Source organism: Anastrepha obliqua, chromosome 1 (assembly GCF_027943255.1).
Source record: "Anastrepha obliqua isolate idAnaObli1 chromosome 1, idAnaObli1_1.0, whole genome shotgun sequence".
NCBI classification, from domain to species: domain Eukaryota; kingdom Metazoa; phylum Arthropoda; class Insecta; order Diptera; family Tephritidae; genus Anastrepha; species Anastrepha obliqua.
This window is the reverse complement of record NC_072892.1, coordinates 82,228,746-82,246,038: the sequence shown is the minus strand read 5'-3', so window position 1 is coordinate 82,246,038 and position 17,293 is coordinate 82,228,746. Positions and strand designations below refer to the sequence as shown.

The 17,293-nt window shown below is 34.4% G+C and overlaps 1 protein-coding gene across 1 annotated transcript in view; it reads right to left on the bottom strand.

Annotated features, from left to right (window-relative positions):
• Positions 1–10,846: 10,846 nt before the first annotated feature.
• Positions 10,847–17,293, bottom strand: part of LOC129246157 (uncharacterized) — a 39,364-nt gene continuing 32,917 nt past the window's right edge. Inside the window, exon 2 of the mRNA XM_054884748.1 lies at positions 10,847–11,217. Coding sequence (XP_054740723.1) covers positions 11,200–11,217 — 18 coding nt within the window. The 3' untranslated portion in view covers positions 10,847–11,199. The remainder of the gene's footprint in view (positions 11,218–17,293) is intronic.

Below are 17,293 nucleotides of genomic sequence, written 5' to 3'. Positions count from 1 at the left end.
ATATACGTAAGCATGTTCCACGGAAAATATTAAACAAGTACATGAAATTCTAAACTTGCTCATACTCCTCTCCTCCGAGCACATCTAAATTTTAAATCACAAAAGTTTAATTTTTGATTTACCTCGTCCGAAAGCTACTTTCTAAGCGCCCTTTACTTCTTAGTTTTGCGGAATTGTAGCTCTTTTAGATCGTCAAAGAGTGGGAGTAACCCCATTTAAGTAGTGAAACTAAATAACTGCAGATGCGTAAACACATAATTGCAGTGCCGGTTGTCAATTCCTTCGCCAAGTGTCTAATTCATGAAATGCGCAGCCGGAACAGAAACAGAAAGAAAACTTGCCAGCTAAAATGGTGGAAAAGAAAACAAACAACAAACGACAAACAAAAGCGTCATTTTAATAGCCGCGATTTCAGAATTACAAAGTTGTAACTAAACGCACTTTGCTTTGTTTATTTTACTACTTTTAGCTCAACCTTCTACAAATCGAGGCAAAGTAAATTGTTGCATTGTACTTTTTCTTGTACTCGATAATTAACGCACTGACATGAATACGATTTTTTCTCTTGACTTATTCAACGTTTGAGTTAACATGCCTTACTTTTGCCAATCCTTTGTCAGAATAGAAAAGTAATTAAAAGCGTTGCAGCAGTAAAGGTTAAGAGCAAGAGGAGGGCTAGAGAAAGTTGTTTAAACAGCTTATACCACACAGCCAAATATTTTAGGGTCTGCAAGCTGTTTATATACTTTTTCATTTCTTTCTCGTAAATGAGATTTTTTCGCATGAACAGTCTGGCGACAAGGCAAGCGGACAACAGTTGGTAGCTATTCATTTCACATTAAGCTGAGTACATATGTGTATACACATGCATACTATGCGCATATAAATATGTATATGATAATGACAGCGGAGCGTCAAAAAAGAAAGCAATTACACAGAAGTATAACCAAGAGCATGATGCAGCTCCAGCGTAGCAGAAGCGTGCATTAAACCTGTCAACCAAACGCTTAAGGGCCTTATATTTCATACCGTCTAAGAATCAGCCCTGCTGTCGAGTAGAAACTTGTGTTTAATTATAATTACAATGCAACCATGGGCTAAATTTTAAACGGTAATATGAGTAGAAATAAGCATAAAAAACTTGAGGAGAGAATTAAACCAACAAATACCTACATTCTGGCTCTTCGTTTTAGTAAATAAACAAAAGCAAAAAAATAGGTATTGGTTTTTATTGCTCACAAAATGGCTTGAGGCTTAGCTTCACATGGCCTTCTTTTAATTGATGATTTTCGTTTTAAGGCAGGTGCTTGTCTATGTAAGAAACCACGCAGCGCTTAAATAGTCATTTAATATATTTAAAAATAATTTAAGGCCACGATTTCAAAGCATTTCAGCTTGTTTTAAAATAATTTACCAAAATAGCATTTAAAGTATACAGTGTGCAGAGAAATAGAGTGTCATGGGACCAAATTTTTTAAAATACATTTACATTGTGTTAATATAATTGTGTCTGGACATAGTGAACTCATTATTGCAAGGCCTGTTAACAGTCTCCAGGTTGTTTACTATATAAATGTGAATATTTTTTGTTCAAAAACTTGCGTTATTTGCTCTAAATACATACGTGTGTAAATGCAAGAGATTATTAGAATATAAACTGCCTTTGCAAAGAGCCTTCCTCTTAGATGCTTGTCTGGTGAAAAGTAGTACATACGAGTATTACGTATATTTTCTTATTTCCGAGAGTGTTGATTTAGCTGCTCCAAATGTTTCTGCGATTGATGAAGCACTAACCCCTTTTCCGATTTTTTCAACAATATAACAAAAGGAGTTTCCGCCAAGGCATGGTGGCACTATCAATTTAATAACTTTCGGAAACTTTTAAATACACGTAACACAAATACAAATTCAATACAAACTGAAAGGGCTATAAAACTGCATACCCAGAAGTTCTCTTAGATTTTTAATTAAATAGTTAATCATTTTGATGATAATTTTGAAACATTTCTTAAATTTTCATGAATTTTGTACATAGTTTGGAACATTGCGTTATAAGGTTTTTTTATACCATGAACTATATTTTTTATAAAAAATTAACGAAAAAATTTTGGATACAAAATATTTCGATGTTGTAAAAAGATAATGTAACTTAATTATGAGAGTACAAATGTATATACAAAAATTAAAAAGGCTCATCAATGGAAATCTACTAACATACTAATCTCTATACCACCGAAAAAGGATTCCCAATTTCGGTCACTCTATAATAACGACTTTGCCAAATTCACTGAGCGGTATTCACTGATTAGCTCTCGCAAATGCCATTTTCACTTATTTTTGTATGAGAGACAGTCAAAAGCAGCCTAAAATTAACTCCGCATGATCAATGACGTCAATTGGATGCTTAAAGCATGAAATACACGACAACATCACAACTTACCTAAACGAGTCAAGCCTAACATTATCAAAAGGCCGTATCTTTACGTTATATGTACACGTACTGGTATTTGTCACTTTTTGCTTTATATGGTTTATAAATGAAATTAACAAAAAAAGCAGACATTATTGAATTTTACTCAATCAACTGATTTTTATTGCTATAAAATTTAATTATACAGAGGCGGAGGTAAAGTAACGGAAAAAATCCAAAACCGCGTCTACTCCTACAGATCAATGAATCGCATTTTTTTCGCTTTTCAACGATTTATGGCAAAGTAAATTCGTTAGATCTACAAAATACATACTAAATAAATATATATGTACATATATGTGTGTATATGAATGCAGTAAAAGCTATGTAGCGCAGCCTCGTAGAAATAATTCTTAATTGACTGCGAATTGTGATCGCAACTGTATAAGCTCTGTCAAAATTTATTGCAACACCAACAAAAAACGACAGTTGCAATTATATCACATTAATGACGAAAGTGAATTAACAACAACAGTTCGAATTTAAAACGATATTTTATTGATAGTTATGGTTAGATAAATTGAAACTGGCAAGTAGGAATATGCGTATGTACATATACATATTTACATATATTTTTGTTATGCAATATATACCATCCGCGAATATAAACATTTAGGTAAATACATACATAAGTTTATAAGCTCAATATATCACCACATCGGGGCCAAATGGATGGCTGAATGGACCAATGCAAACTTAGTTTTTTACTTTTGTTTTTAGTGTCCACATTCTTCGAAAATTATTTTTGACTGAACGAAGGCATGGAAAAAAAACATGCATACATTCGGTGTCGGTGCAGCAGCCGCCAACATTTTTCTTATCAAGTGTTTCGTACAATCTTTTCTACAGATTTAGTTTATGGGGGGCTATAAACAGTAATGATATTTTCTGCAATAGAGGTTCTCTATTAGACGTCTGAGTTCAGAATTCAAAAAAATCAGTTCTACCAATATTGAGTTCAACTGCACTTCTACAAATACTTTACTAATGTTTAAAAAAAAACATTTAAAAATTCATAATTTCCTTTAATAAGAGTCAAAGGGCTGCTTGACCATTTACTGTCTTTGTTTGAAAAACAATTTTTACTCTTATTTATTGTAGAACTATTAAAATCGAACATCTACATCTACAAGCTTTGTTTCCATATAACACGTTCACAATCAAACTTAAGTTCAGGAAAGGTACAAAATGTATGCGTCATAAAAATGTGTCACAGCTTCCATTTCATTTGAAAAAGTACCACGAATTGGTTAATAAAACACAAGATAATCATTATTTATTCAAAGCCATAGTGTCGAATTCAAAGTCGGCCTGTCGAATATTCCAATCATTAAAATATTTTTCAAACGCAGTTTTCGGAATGGACTTAAGTTCTTGGCTAAAATTACCTTTAGGTATTTTAAATCAACGAATCAAAATTAATTCCAGTTACAGTACTCGGAAAGAAAAATATAAAACTTTTTGCTGTTCTCGGAAAAAGTTTGTACGTGGTGTAAAACTTCGTGTTTTCGTAAATCTGACCTATTCGGCGAAGCAACCCCCTCAAGCGCCACATAACGTTTGGGTCATAATATTTATTTACCGTCCGCCTTTACTTTTTTCGTTTAGTTTTATCTTTGGACTTTGAAATGAACTTCGAAACATTTTTATTTTTTTCAAATTCTTGAGAAATCATTCATTGCAGTCTCTATTCCTAAGCAATTTTCACTTCACATTATATAAGTAACTATTCACAAAACTTTATAGTTACGTATGTAGGTATGCATGTATGTGCTAACGACTCTACCAGTGAAGGCATTTTCAATTAGCCAATAACTAACTGGCAAGCAAAATTGCTAAATCAGCATAGAACCTAACGCTTACGCAAAACGTCAATAGCAATCAATATACTCACGTCCATATACGCTGGAAGTGCATACATACAAACAAATCCATGTATGTACGAAATGAGACTGGCAAAGTGGTGCTAAGCAGCTCGCCACAAAGCGCATTTTCACGCACTGCACGAGAAGGCAGGCAGTGTTGCATATGGTGCATGCGAGGCGGCAACCAGCAGAAGTCTATTGGTGTGGTTGCGCCTGACGTTAATGCTGCTGCTACGGCTGCGGCTGCTGCTGACTTTCGCACTTGTTGGCCAACAACGTGTTAACCCACTTGTTCTGGCAAGTGATTGACTGCTGGGCTGACTAACTGACTTGACTGGCTGTTAGTGTGGTAAGGCGCGAATTGCCACATATACACATACACGCACACACACACACGCAAATAACCAACTTCGTTCAATTTTTGTTTTTCTTTCTCGCTCCTTTTAATCAAAAGGTTGTGAAATCGATGTTGGCTGTGTGCGTTGTGATTGAAGGGTAAATCGCATTGGCGGCGCTCACTTAGTTATTGGCGCGCACAGCAAATAGAACGTATTGACTTTGAGTGTGAAACGTTTTAGTGGTGCTTTTTGGGTAACATAATGCGAATGTGGGTATGTTATTTAATGCGATTTTTAAATAGAAATATTGCGCTTGCATCAGATTATTGGGTGTGTGGAAAATTTGCATAATACTGAGTGGCATTTGGTTTTTCACAAATATTTGCGGTTTCAATCGCACCATTGCATCAAACAGTATTCACCTAACGCCGCGCATCGCTTGCATATGAACTTAGCCATTATTCTCTGATTTGCTGGTTTATCTGCTTACCGAAAGTGCGCTTGAAAGCAGTTACTGCATAATTGAAAATTTGTGAAAAAAATAAAACAACACTTCTGAGTAGTAAACTAGTTAGCTAGTTCTGTTTAAAATTGCTTTGAAAATTACACAACAAATTGCGTCATCTACATAAAAGAATATAAGTTACAAAAACAACAACGCGATCAAATTGAAACATTTACAGAAGGGTTACATTTGGTTGGTTAAAAATCAAATAGCCTATTGCTCTAGCCTACGGATACCTGTATTCCGAGTCTTGTTAACATCTAGAAAAAAGTTATGATTTTTCTACTTATCAACAAAAAAATCATTGGCCTTGTGTTTGTAAAAATATTCTCAAATGTATTACAAATCTTTACAATCATATAGGTCTGAATTTATTTGTTAACATAATTTCGAGAAAAGTTGTATTTCCAGCCTAATAGTTCGCTGCCAAAACTGAGACGTACTGCAGTGTATGAAACTGCATACAACGTTCCTACGACAGTCGTTTTAATTTTACCGGAACGGTAAAATATCCATACGTATATGAGGAATGCTTATACTGCTACAACAAACACATCAACAGACTACACAGAGCCGCTCGGCAAAATAAGCTGTCAGGCGTTGTAATAATTAGATACGTCCGCCGTAGCCGAATGGGTTGTGTACAGGCGGGTACGAAACACAAATTGATGGAAAGTTGTTTTCAATGACGGTCGTACCTTGGCAGTTTGTTTGTTGTTGTGGTTGTTGCTGTTGTTGTAGCAGTTCACTAAGCCCTGCCAGTGCGGTGTAGTCACCGATCCTCACCGTCTAGCTCATCTAACGGTAGGCCTAGAAAACGCGCTGTTTACACAGGTTGGATCCAGAGGCTGTGAGCTGTTAGATGAGTGGGTTTAAGGGGGCATGTGAATAGGTGGTTAGATTAGGTAAGGATGTAGCGATTGCTCACTTCGGGACACACTTAGGCTCATAATCCATTGTGATGCCGTATAGGAAACTAGTCCTTATCTCTACCAAAACCAGAGTGAACGTTTCAGAAATTTTAGAAAACACCGGATTTCCATATTACTTAGATCTTCCAACTCATTAAAAAATTGTCTACTTAAAGTGGTGAATCGACGACTATATGGAGCAGGACAATGGCACCGATGATGTAAGTGGCACAGAGCGATATTGTTCTTCCGCTTTCTTATCTAGACAGCTCCTGCGGAAATAATGTGTCTGCACCCTCATCCTCTGGGCATGTCTGCCTTTTAGGCAGACCCCTGAGTGTATTTCCACCATGAAAAAGGGCCACATAAAAACCATCTGTCGTTCGGAGGCGGCATAAAAAGTGGAAAAGACCAAGACACATACCACAAATAGGAGGAGGAGCACGGCCAAATAACCAAAAGAGGTGTAAGCGCCAATTAGGTGTTGTTCAAAAAAAATCTTCCAAAAGAAAATTGGACTAAATAAAATCAGATTAAAAAATTCTAAATAAAAACAATGTAAAAAAATATTAAAAGGAACCGAAGATATTTCACTTTGAAAAATTTTATGCCAAAATTTTCTACACTGTATAAATTTCATAATTATACTTTTTTCTCAATTTTTTCAGTTTACTTCGGATTATACTCAACTCTACAAATTAACCAATTACAATTAACAATCGGCAACAACGTCCAAAATATAATACTTGGATCACTTCACAGGAATTGACTATTATACATATATTTTTGTTACAGTTTCTCGAACAGGTGGAGTACAACTTTAATAAAAATATTAAATAAAAAATATGTAATACAAAAAAATATATTTAATGTATATAATATAAAAAAAATGTATATATGCATAAATGTATAAAAGAAAATACTGCATCGCTCAAATGGTTATGTCATGCACATTCATAAGATAAGAACCAGCTAGTGCTCAAAACCTTTATATACTTCTATGCATTCTTGTGTAGTGCAGCTAGTAAGACATGACCGTGAAACAGGTTACGCCATATATTTTCACAAATAAGTGCTTACAAAAATTGACCGTAAACTTCAACATAGAACCTGTTCAGATAGACAGACAGACAGTCAGACAAACAGACGAGCAGTAGGCTACTCCAGGCCAACTATTGGATATTTATGTGCCCCATGCCAACCGGAAAAACTTAATTTACGAACAAATGCAGCAGCGAAAAATAATATAAATACGCCGACTTCAAACTTTGGCACAAAGACAGAGGAACGAGGAACAATTTTCAATAGAGGTCGAGACGTAGAGGAGTATATGTATTAAAAGGCGAAAACCAAAATAAATGAATCCAATGGCTCATTGAAAAACGTGTTTTTCTTGCTTCTTTTTTTTTAGCAGGCAACCAAGAGATCAGCTAGAATGCATTGCTAAGTGCTAGAGGTGTGGCATATGCCACTTGCCGACTCAGAAAAACAACGGCATGCCACACGAATAAGCAAATTAAACGTGTTAACACATAACATTTTAGTAAAACAGACTAATATGTGTAGATTGGCGGCAAAGCGAGCAAAGGTCAGTCGAGTTTGTCACACTTCTGACTATACCATTAGTCTATTGATATGAAATGGTTTTCCTATTTCTACAGGCAGATATTCATTCTTTTACAGACTCGCCAACATGTGGATATTCATAACTTAATTATAATTCAAATTCAAGCAAATAGAAGTAGACGGCAGCGGCAGTCGCTGTGGCGGATAGAAAGCAACCAATTGCTTGACGCTAGACGACCGAACGGTTCTAGCACAATAAGCAGTCTGCAGTCAGTTTTTCGATCGCACGTTGTAGATCTTTTTATATTTAGTTGTTTTTCTTTTTCAGTTCCCCAATTTTCTTTGTTTATTTGCTTGGCTTTAATGTCATGCGATGCTAGACCGCGCGGCCACTCATGCACAAAATGAAAAAATATATACGAGTATAAGTATGCGAAGCACGCATTCAACAAGTCTTTGTGACAAAAACCGGCAGGCACCTATGTATACTACTATGGTTAGTATAGTACATACCCTGCAGCAAAAAACAGATACATTTAAACAAAAGCTAATACTTAAGTAACTATTTTTTGGTAATTGTAAACAAGGTCGAATTTTTCTATCAGACTCATGTTGCTGAAAAATCCAGTTGATCTAAAAGAATATTTTATATGGAGAAACTGCGCAACACCTTCATGGTGGAAAAATTAAAAAAAAATTAGCGGGATTTTTCAGCGACTTCGAACTTGCACTTTATATGGCATAGAATTGCATACCAGAATTCTTTCTAGAAATTCCAGCTAAAAACCATGGAACTAGGATGATAATTTTGTGAACGTTTTCTATTTTTTTATAGTATTTTAAAAATGGTATTTATATAGTTTATAGTTTTTACTAAGTCTATTCTTTTATAAGAAAATAATAAACATTCCCAAACAAACAATAGAACAAAGTGCTAAAAATGTTAATGTGCCATCATTTGTGTAGGACTATACATACATATATGTATATGTATATGTGGCGCGTGTAAGAACAATTTCTTTTTTTTTTTAATTTTTTTTTTTCGGATCCTCAATTTTTTCTTTCTTTTTCTTTTTCCTATTTTTGTTGTTTTTTTTTTGTTTTTGTGTTTGAAAGTAATTTAGTTATTTCGACATTAACTAGTATCGCCAGTGGTCGAAAATGCGACCCATAATAATTCTCACTATAAGCAGTAGGTTTTATCCAATTTCACTTGAACTATACAACGTAACCATATAGTCAGCTTAATGATTATCTTGGCAAATACCAAGAAACTCTGTACAGGAGAGAAGTTGTTTGGGTTTCCTGAGCACAAAACGATTTTTTATTTTATTTTTCTTCTGATGAAATATGTCAATCTTTTTTCAAACCTTGGCAGCGATCCATATAAATCCAAGAAACTCTGTACAGGAGAGAAGTTGTTTGGGTTTCCTGAGCACAAAACGATTTTTTATTTTATTTTTCTTCTGATGAAATATGTCAATCTTTTTTCAAACCTTGGCAGCGATCCATATAAATTGGTTCGAGATTTTGAAATTTCCGTCTATTCATTTATTTTGTTTGTATAGGAGATGCGACGCCCCCCCCTTTTCCAATACCTGCCACTTTTCACCATAAGTACAGAATACATAATGTATACATTCCTGCCACGCTTCACATTTTGTCAGTTGCCACGCCCCCTATATATCGGGTCTAACAACTCTGCACTAAAGAAAGTTATTTCGGCGCATGTTTCATTGAAAGTGTACCGTTTGCCCGGGTACACTCAAAAAAGGAGTTTTAATATTTCAGTTATATATGAATATATTTTCCTGCAGGGTATTTACATATGTAAGTAAATAAAAAAAAGAAAAACCCATCAAAAAATGTAAAAAAGAAAAAGCGGAGCAGTAGTTGCCGGCACCGATAAAGCAGTAAGTATAATAAATAAAAATAACTATAATATCAAATAAAATAAAGCCGCATTAGGCCACCCCACACACACACACTCACACAGCAGTCAAAAAATATGTTGCGCGGCGGTGGCATACATATGTATGGATTTATATATGTATAAATGACAGTTTGCCGCCACCGCCCGCCTGAATGTACAACACACAGTATACGGCATACTGCATGCCGCATGCAACACAGGGGACTTCATGCCACGCCACTTCCAACGCTCTTGCGGCTAGCATATCACATCTTACAACTCGAAGCTCGCAGTTTCCGCATTCCACGGATATATCACAAAATCAAGCGACGCAAGATGCATAAAACGCGATCGTACATACTATATAAGGCCAGCAAACGGCAAACGGCATGTAGTTTTTTCTCACTACTCAACCATCTACTTCGAGTGTTACTTCGTTGCACCATTCATTGCGCATTCAGACGAGTCACTATAACAAGCAATGAATTCACAGTCATTGCTGCAACGCGCTTAATTATCAGTTGAGATGCCACTTAAATTTGCCAACCAACAAGTCTCACTCACCCATTCGGCTACATACCCATGTGCATATGTAACCTAAATTCGGCGGCGCAATGCAACTGGCTTGTGATAATCATCGTGTCAACCGTAAGCAACAACTAGCAAATGGGCGAGCATCCAACTCAATGATAGATTTTTTCCTTCATATTTATAAATTGTTTTTGCGATTTCATATTTTCGCAGATGCATACCGCAAGGAACTGCACACTGATAAGCGAAATTGTAGGGCACAAAAAAATATTTAATAACTGTATGGAATGGAATGTGTGATGGAGTGTGGCAAGAGAATGCTCAGGCTAAGAGTGGTGTGATGCAGCCATTATCTTTGTGACCTAATACAACAAACATTTGTAGATTTAAATTGATGGCTGACCATTAAAATATTTAGTGCAAAGGAATGAATTGATTGTAGGTCATATTTGCGATTAAAATTTTAAATGGTATGAAATCTATACGAGGGTCACTATTTATATTGTGCAGGCCTAATACTTAGTAAAAAACGCATACAACGCCTAAATTCAGGAGGAGCCAATCAAAGCTGTTCAGGTCGAAAGTGATTCAAAAATAAGATTGGATAATTAATTTTGCGCCACCAAATATACAAAAGAATAGGGAGCAGCACAGCTCACACAATCACCAAAATTCCTTTTATTGTCATAATATTAATTGTAGTAGAAAATAATTGCTAAATTTTATTAATTCAGAGTGGGAGTTAACATTTCTGAATTTTATAGCACAAAAACAGTAAACCAATTGGTAGAACAATTTTTTATTTGTTACAGTAGGAAAATGTATCTATTGTTTTTTTAACACATTTTGGTTCATATCCACGCCCCTTTTGGTACTTTATTTTATAAGATTTAGAGATATGCAGTGGAATTGTGAAAATATCTCACAGAACCTAGTGTTTCCATTATCTTCAAAATGCCCAGCCGATCTGCGATTAACTGGAACTTAGTATTCATCCGCACTTTTTGCAATCATTCACTCACAGTTCTTCACTTATTCTTCTTCCATATTCTTCAACTTGTCTTCACTTATAATTTGTACAAAACTTACAAAACGGTTTTCTTAAATAGCAGTACATACCTGTAAGAAGAAGAAGAAAAAATTGTTAAAATTTAGAAACGTAATGAAAATTACAATTATAATGAAAACAAGACATGTAAAAACGAGAAAACTTTACTATTGCAACAACACCTCATAATCGGTCATTAATCGTTCAACAGATGTCATAGCCTATAAAACGCACAGTAATATAAATTTTCTAATTTTAAAAGTGATGAAAACATTCCTGAAATCTGAAGTATATCAAAGCAATTATTTTGGGTATTGAAAAGTGAAGTAAACTGAAAGACCTAAATAATTACTTTTTTTAATTTGATTTATTCACTGCTGAAAAATGTGGTATAGTTTTTTTGTAGTGAAATATCTTCAATTCCTTTTAAATTTTAATAACTTTTTTTAATTTTTTAGGATAAAATATACTTAAAAAATTATTTCGAGAAAAAAAATTGTAAATTATATTTAAAAAATACATTTTTTTCTACTTATATATTTTGGCAAAGTTAGCTGTGAGAGGATAGGGAATTTTTTAAGGCGCATATTCCTGTACGTTGTTTCGACTATTCAGAGAATCAACAAATGCTGCAAATTATAGTCACACTGAGCCGATAACCAGATGTCTCAGGTTGTGTGACAACTATTCTTCTTTAATAAAATTTAATACTACTTTTTCTAAGGTAAAATTTTGTCATAATGATGTGGATATCAAAGAGAGGTACCGAAACATGTATGTAAAACAATATAAGATTGAAGACAGAAGAAGAAACGTCATTTGAATGACTTATAATTCCATGGGTTTAAAACATAAATTTAAAATCACATCAACTCACATAGTGGAGCGAATTCCATGGTTCCAAGAAAAGAAAAAATATCTATTATTTTAGTAAAATGTTACGAAAAGATCTTACGTAATTATCTTTGTAGCGTATCATCGTAGTATTTAGGGTAAAAATCGTATATAAAGCACAAAATACGAATAGATCCAATAAAGGTGAATGTTTCAGATGTTGCTTCTTTGAAAGCAAGAGCAATTTTGTTATTTGCGTGCAACATAATTTTCTTTTTTTAATTTTCCATTTTCATTTTTGTGAAAAAATACGTAAATCTGTGAGAGGTCATTTATTTGTGAATAAAAAACACTAAGTCAAGCTGTGCAATTTGCAGAAAAATGTGGACTTATGAAGGCTAAGCCTTCTTCCATGTACTAGCGGTGTGCCACTTACCTAGCATTCTGGAATATGTGATCATCTTTTTTAACGTTTTCCTCTTTTTTAAATTATTAGAAAGGATATAGTGTTTAATGGTGAAATATTTTTTGGCTCCGCCATGAAGTCGACCTTCCAATAAATGGAAAAACCAAACCATATTTCAAGTGAAGTATACTTTTTTGTAGAAGTCATGAAGTAAGCGCTTGAAGAGCAATAGGTATAATCGATTAATCTTTACATCAACTGGTCAAAAATGATTTATTTAAACATAGTGCTTAAAACGCGTATATTGATATTTTATCTAGGGTGCATAGGTGTGAATGGTTTTAAATCGAATAGTTTTTACACGCAATGATATGCGTTCGCACACACTTTTTTCCTGCTCTTATATGATACTTCACAAAAAATTTAATAAAACTTGCTGTAGCTAAGGTACCTATCCAAATTCGATTTAATTTTAAACAGTTCTTTTTGTGTTTTTGCTAATCCACACGATTATAAATATATATATATAATTGGCGCGTACACCCTTTTTAGGTGTTTGGCCGAGCTCCTCCTCCTATTTGTGGCGTGCGTCTTGATGTTGTTCCACAAATTGAGGGACCTACAATTTCAAGCCGACTCCGGCCGGCAAATATTCTGAGGCCAGTTAATTGAGAGTAATTATTATTTTCTCATTAATTTCTCTAAAATTCTATAAAAAATATTACGAGTTTCAAAAAATCGCAGCCGGGCCGGTATTAGTTAACTCCTTTTGTGTAAATGGCGTCCAAAATAAAATACAGATATCACTTTTTTATTAATCACGATGACTTCATCATCTCAAAAGTGAGAACGTTTAAAAGCGTTTTAACTACAGCGGCAAATCTTTTACTTATTTGCAATGCCTTCAGGTGCTGGACTGGAATCTTGGACTTATTTGCAATACCTTCAGGAGCTGATAAGGAAAAATTTCGAAAGAATTTTACCAGCTTAAGCGATAAAAAAGAAATGCCTTTTACGTATTTGGAAACCGGGCAGTGCAATGTGAATGCCGTTAGTAATACACAAGAAATCTTTAGCTAAAAATACCTATTCATACAATAAAACAAATGTTGGTGTAAAAAGATAAAAATTTAAAATGGAAATAAAAATATTAACTAATTAAGTGATCCATTATCTTTTTAACAATAACTATTGAGTCGGCATACATCTACGAGTCAAGCATTAAATAGCTGAGTTTTAAAGAATTATCTAAGCAACTACTCATTTATTGCCTTAGTTTAAACCTACTGAATTCAGATAAGATGATTTATCACAGATATGTACTGATCACTCAATACAAAATATATCCAACCACTTGCAAATGAGCTATTAAATTGTTAATAAGACGTTTGTGTAAAACTTTTTAAGTTGTGTTATTTCTAGAACTGGGTGTGTCTACACATATTTCATGAGAATTTCGTTGCATTTCTCTTTTACTCCCAAAAGTACATTTATGCCAAGACTTGCATTTATGAACGACCCAGATTTATATCTGGCCACGGACGGACTGTCACTCCCCACGCATTCTCTAAACATTTAAGGGGAATGTTTGTCCAGGTGCAACAACAACAACCACGGATATCTGTGTTCTGTTCGATAGTTCAATAGAGGACCAGAGAGGATATTGTAATCTAGAAGTGGTCGGTGACCATCTGCAATGGAGAAATAGCGCGGAATCAATCAATAACTGGCCAAAACATCCGTGTATCCACTGGTATCATCTTGCATCACATACAAGACAATGGGAAAGAGAAGAATTAAAAGGATGGGTTCCAAATCTCAAGTTTTCCCAATTGTCGTTAAAAACTTAGTGGACTTGTGAACTTGACTTGGACATATCAGCAACACTATTAGGAACCAGTGCACCGAAATCGTGGAGAATTTAATCTAATCTTTTCAAGGATTTTTAGTTAATAAATCAAAGAACAGCTATGGCAAAGATCGGCGATGTGAAGATTATTATTGGAACGTTTTTTTTTTCATGTTATGATCTATTACAGCGCTTTAGAACAAGTTAATCGGAAAATTTATGTTTAAAAGTCAAATACAAGGATGGGAAATCCATATTCAGGTGCGCTAAAGATTTGTATAAATTTCAATATATATGTTTTAGATCTGGCGCTCTAGCGACAGGTAATTCATACATTCCACCTGAGTCGGAAATCTGGTGTATAGATGGGCAGCGCTCTAAAAGATCGACGTCAATGGGCGCCTGTCCCTCATTATTATAAGCGGAGATCCATGACACAGAGATTTACGGCAAAGAAACCCTACGAATAGGTATCACTTATTTTGAAGCGCATCTGTATTTTGCCAGACAGCCAGGCAGCACTGTGTGTACTGCAGTCTCATGCAATGAAATCTAAACTCGTTGAAAAATATCAAAAACAACACCAACCAATAACACTCAAAAAGAAAGGAGCGCGAAGCAGTTGATCAGCTACAATACCACCAAAAACAACAGCAAGCAGTTAGTTCTGAGGCTAAAAAAAGATTTGTTGGCTGTAGTCATTCGGTTGAAATACAATGGAAATACTGAATACAGAAATGCCATGAAAATACTAAAAATTTTAATCTTTAGACGGCCTCATAAAGCACATAAATCAGATTGCACTCAAATTGCGTGATCATTTTTTATGCACCCTCAATTCGAAGGTAATTTGATATTTAGCGCGATTTATCTGCATTGTTCAAGCAACTTAGAAATTGCTAGCTTTTAATCACAACTCAAATCAAATTCAGATTAAGGCTAAGGCTGAGAAATGCTATTTGAGAAAGATATCCGATCTAAACGATTGAAAGAAAAGTAAACGAGTTGCTCTGCGTAGGAAAACGAAAACGGAGTATTGAAATGGAAAAAAATGGGAGTACAATTGCACAAGTTTTCCATAAATATAAGCAGTATAAAAAAACAACGGGAATAGAAAACAGATCTTCAAAAATTACCAATCCACGATTGAATAAAATTATAAAGGGTAGTATTGTGAAAACTTCAATAACAAATTTCATTTCATTTATTAAGTATATGGTTACTATGGACCAGAGGCATAGAAAACAAGTACGATTTAAAAAATTTAACATGCCACTTTAAGTGAAAAAGCCAAACGCATATATTTATTCATATATATGACGACATATTCATATATATACATACAGGGCGCTTACATCCTTCGGAGCGTCTTGATGAAGCCCGCTTCGAACGGCTGATAGTTTTTTGAGGAGCTTTTTCAGGGCAGAAATACACTAGGAAGTTTGTAATTACCTGCCGAGAGGCGACTTTCTCTTTATTTTGGTTTTTGACGGACATTCGAACCTACGTTTTCCGAATGGTAGTCACGCACCAACCCATTCCGCTACGGCGGCCGCCACACTTTGGAGAATATTCAAGCTTATTTGCACCAATAGATCTGGGCAATCAATAGTGCCATAGACCATGTCATAGATGCCTATTTCGCTTCTAAGAGAGTTATAACGCTTTGGAAAAGTTATATTTCATAGATTCGAGTTAAAAATCGAAAAAACTAAATGTAAAATTTTTTATTATTTTCTGCACATTTTGCGATCTTTTTACTGCTTAAAATATGTCATAAAAATTATTCTTAAAATACGTTCTTTTAAATTTTCGTTCGAATGATAATCTTCTTGTCGAACAATCACTGTGAAATCATCAAGAGTTATAAACATTTTTGAGTAAGACTGACACATAAATATGAAAGAATTATTGTGGAACTAAACATCCATCGCCAAGAAATTCTTAACCATTCTGAAAAAACAGTACATAATAAGAAGTTTAATTTGTTAATCCCACATTTTGTAGAAAGTAGAAACTGGGGGTGTTGGCAGGGAAGTTTTCATAAATCATTGCGTTCTCAGACTATCGTTTTTTCGATCTCTGAATGTAATAATATTTCATTCAATAAAAGTTTGCAAAATGTACGTAAATCTGAACGCTGGAATCATAGCTAACCCAGCAAACGGGCTTCAGATCAACAATAAATATGGCACGCATTTGTTTATAAGTTTATTAAAAAACAATACTCACAATATAAAAAATATACAACATAAATTTTCTCAAATTTGTTACCAAACTGTTTAGACAAAACGGGTGGTAAAAAAACAGCAAAAGCCCTAAAGAGCATTAAATCGTTTTTAATTATTCATACTTCTTTTATTTACAATGGAACTGACACACTTTACTAATTTATTTCAATTTAACATGCTTTTGATCACAATTACACAATTCATTTTAACCCTAACAAACTCTAACTCCAAGCATAAAAAATTTAAATGACTAACAAATTAAAATTAATTTATAAAATTAAATCGAATCGTTAAAAAGCATAAATGGGTACCATTAACATGGCAAACTCTACATAAATTGCAAATCAAGAAGATCTTCACTAGAGATGCTCAGGCAGTACTCGCCAGAACCCACACACTCTCACTAGACCAGCCAGTCATACAATCAAGCAATTGGGGTTCAAGTGGATTTTTCGCTTTTTATTGTAAGCACAAATACAACACAAGCAAAGCAATGAATACAATCGCACATTTACACGCGCATGCATATGTACTATACATAAATAAAAATTAATATGATGAAATGGGTGTTATGGTTTCTGCCAGTGAAGTGACTTTTATTTCAATTTTATCGTATTTTCGTATTATAGAGAATTCAATTCATTGATATCAATTTTTCAATTCACATAAATGTGTGCATGCATAATATGTATGTATGTTGTACATACGTACACGCGTACATAGCTCACAAGGAAAGCCACTGGGCCCGTACCGGTGCCTGCCTAGTGATTATATGCATGTGTACATTATTTGTAAATGTAGGTATGTATGTTAATGCGTTAGTAATG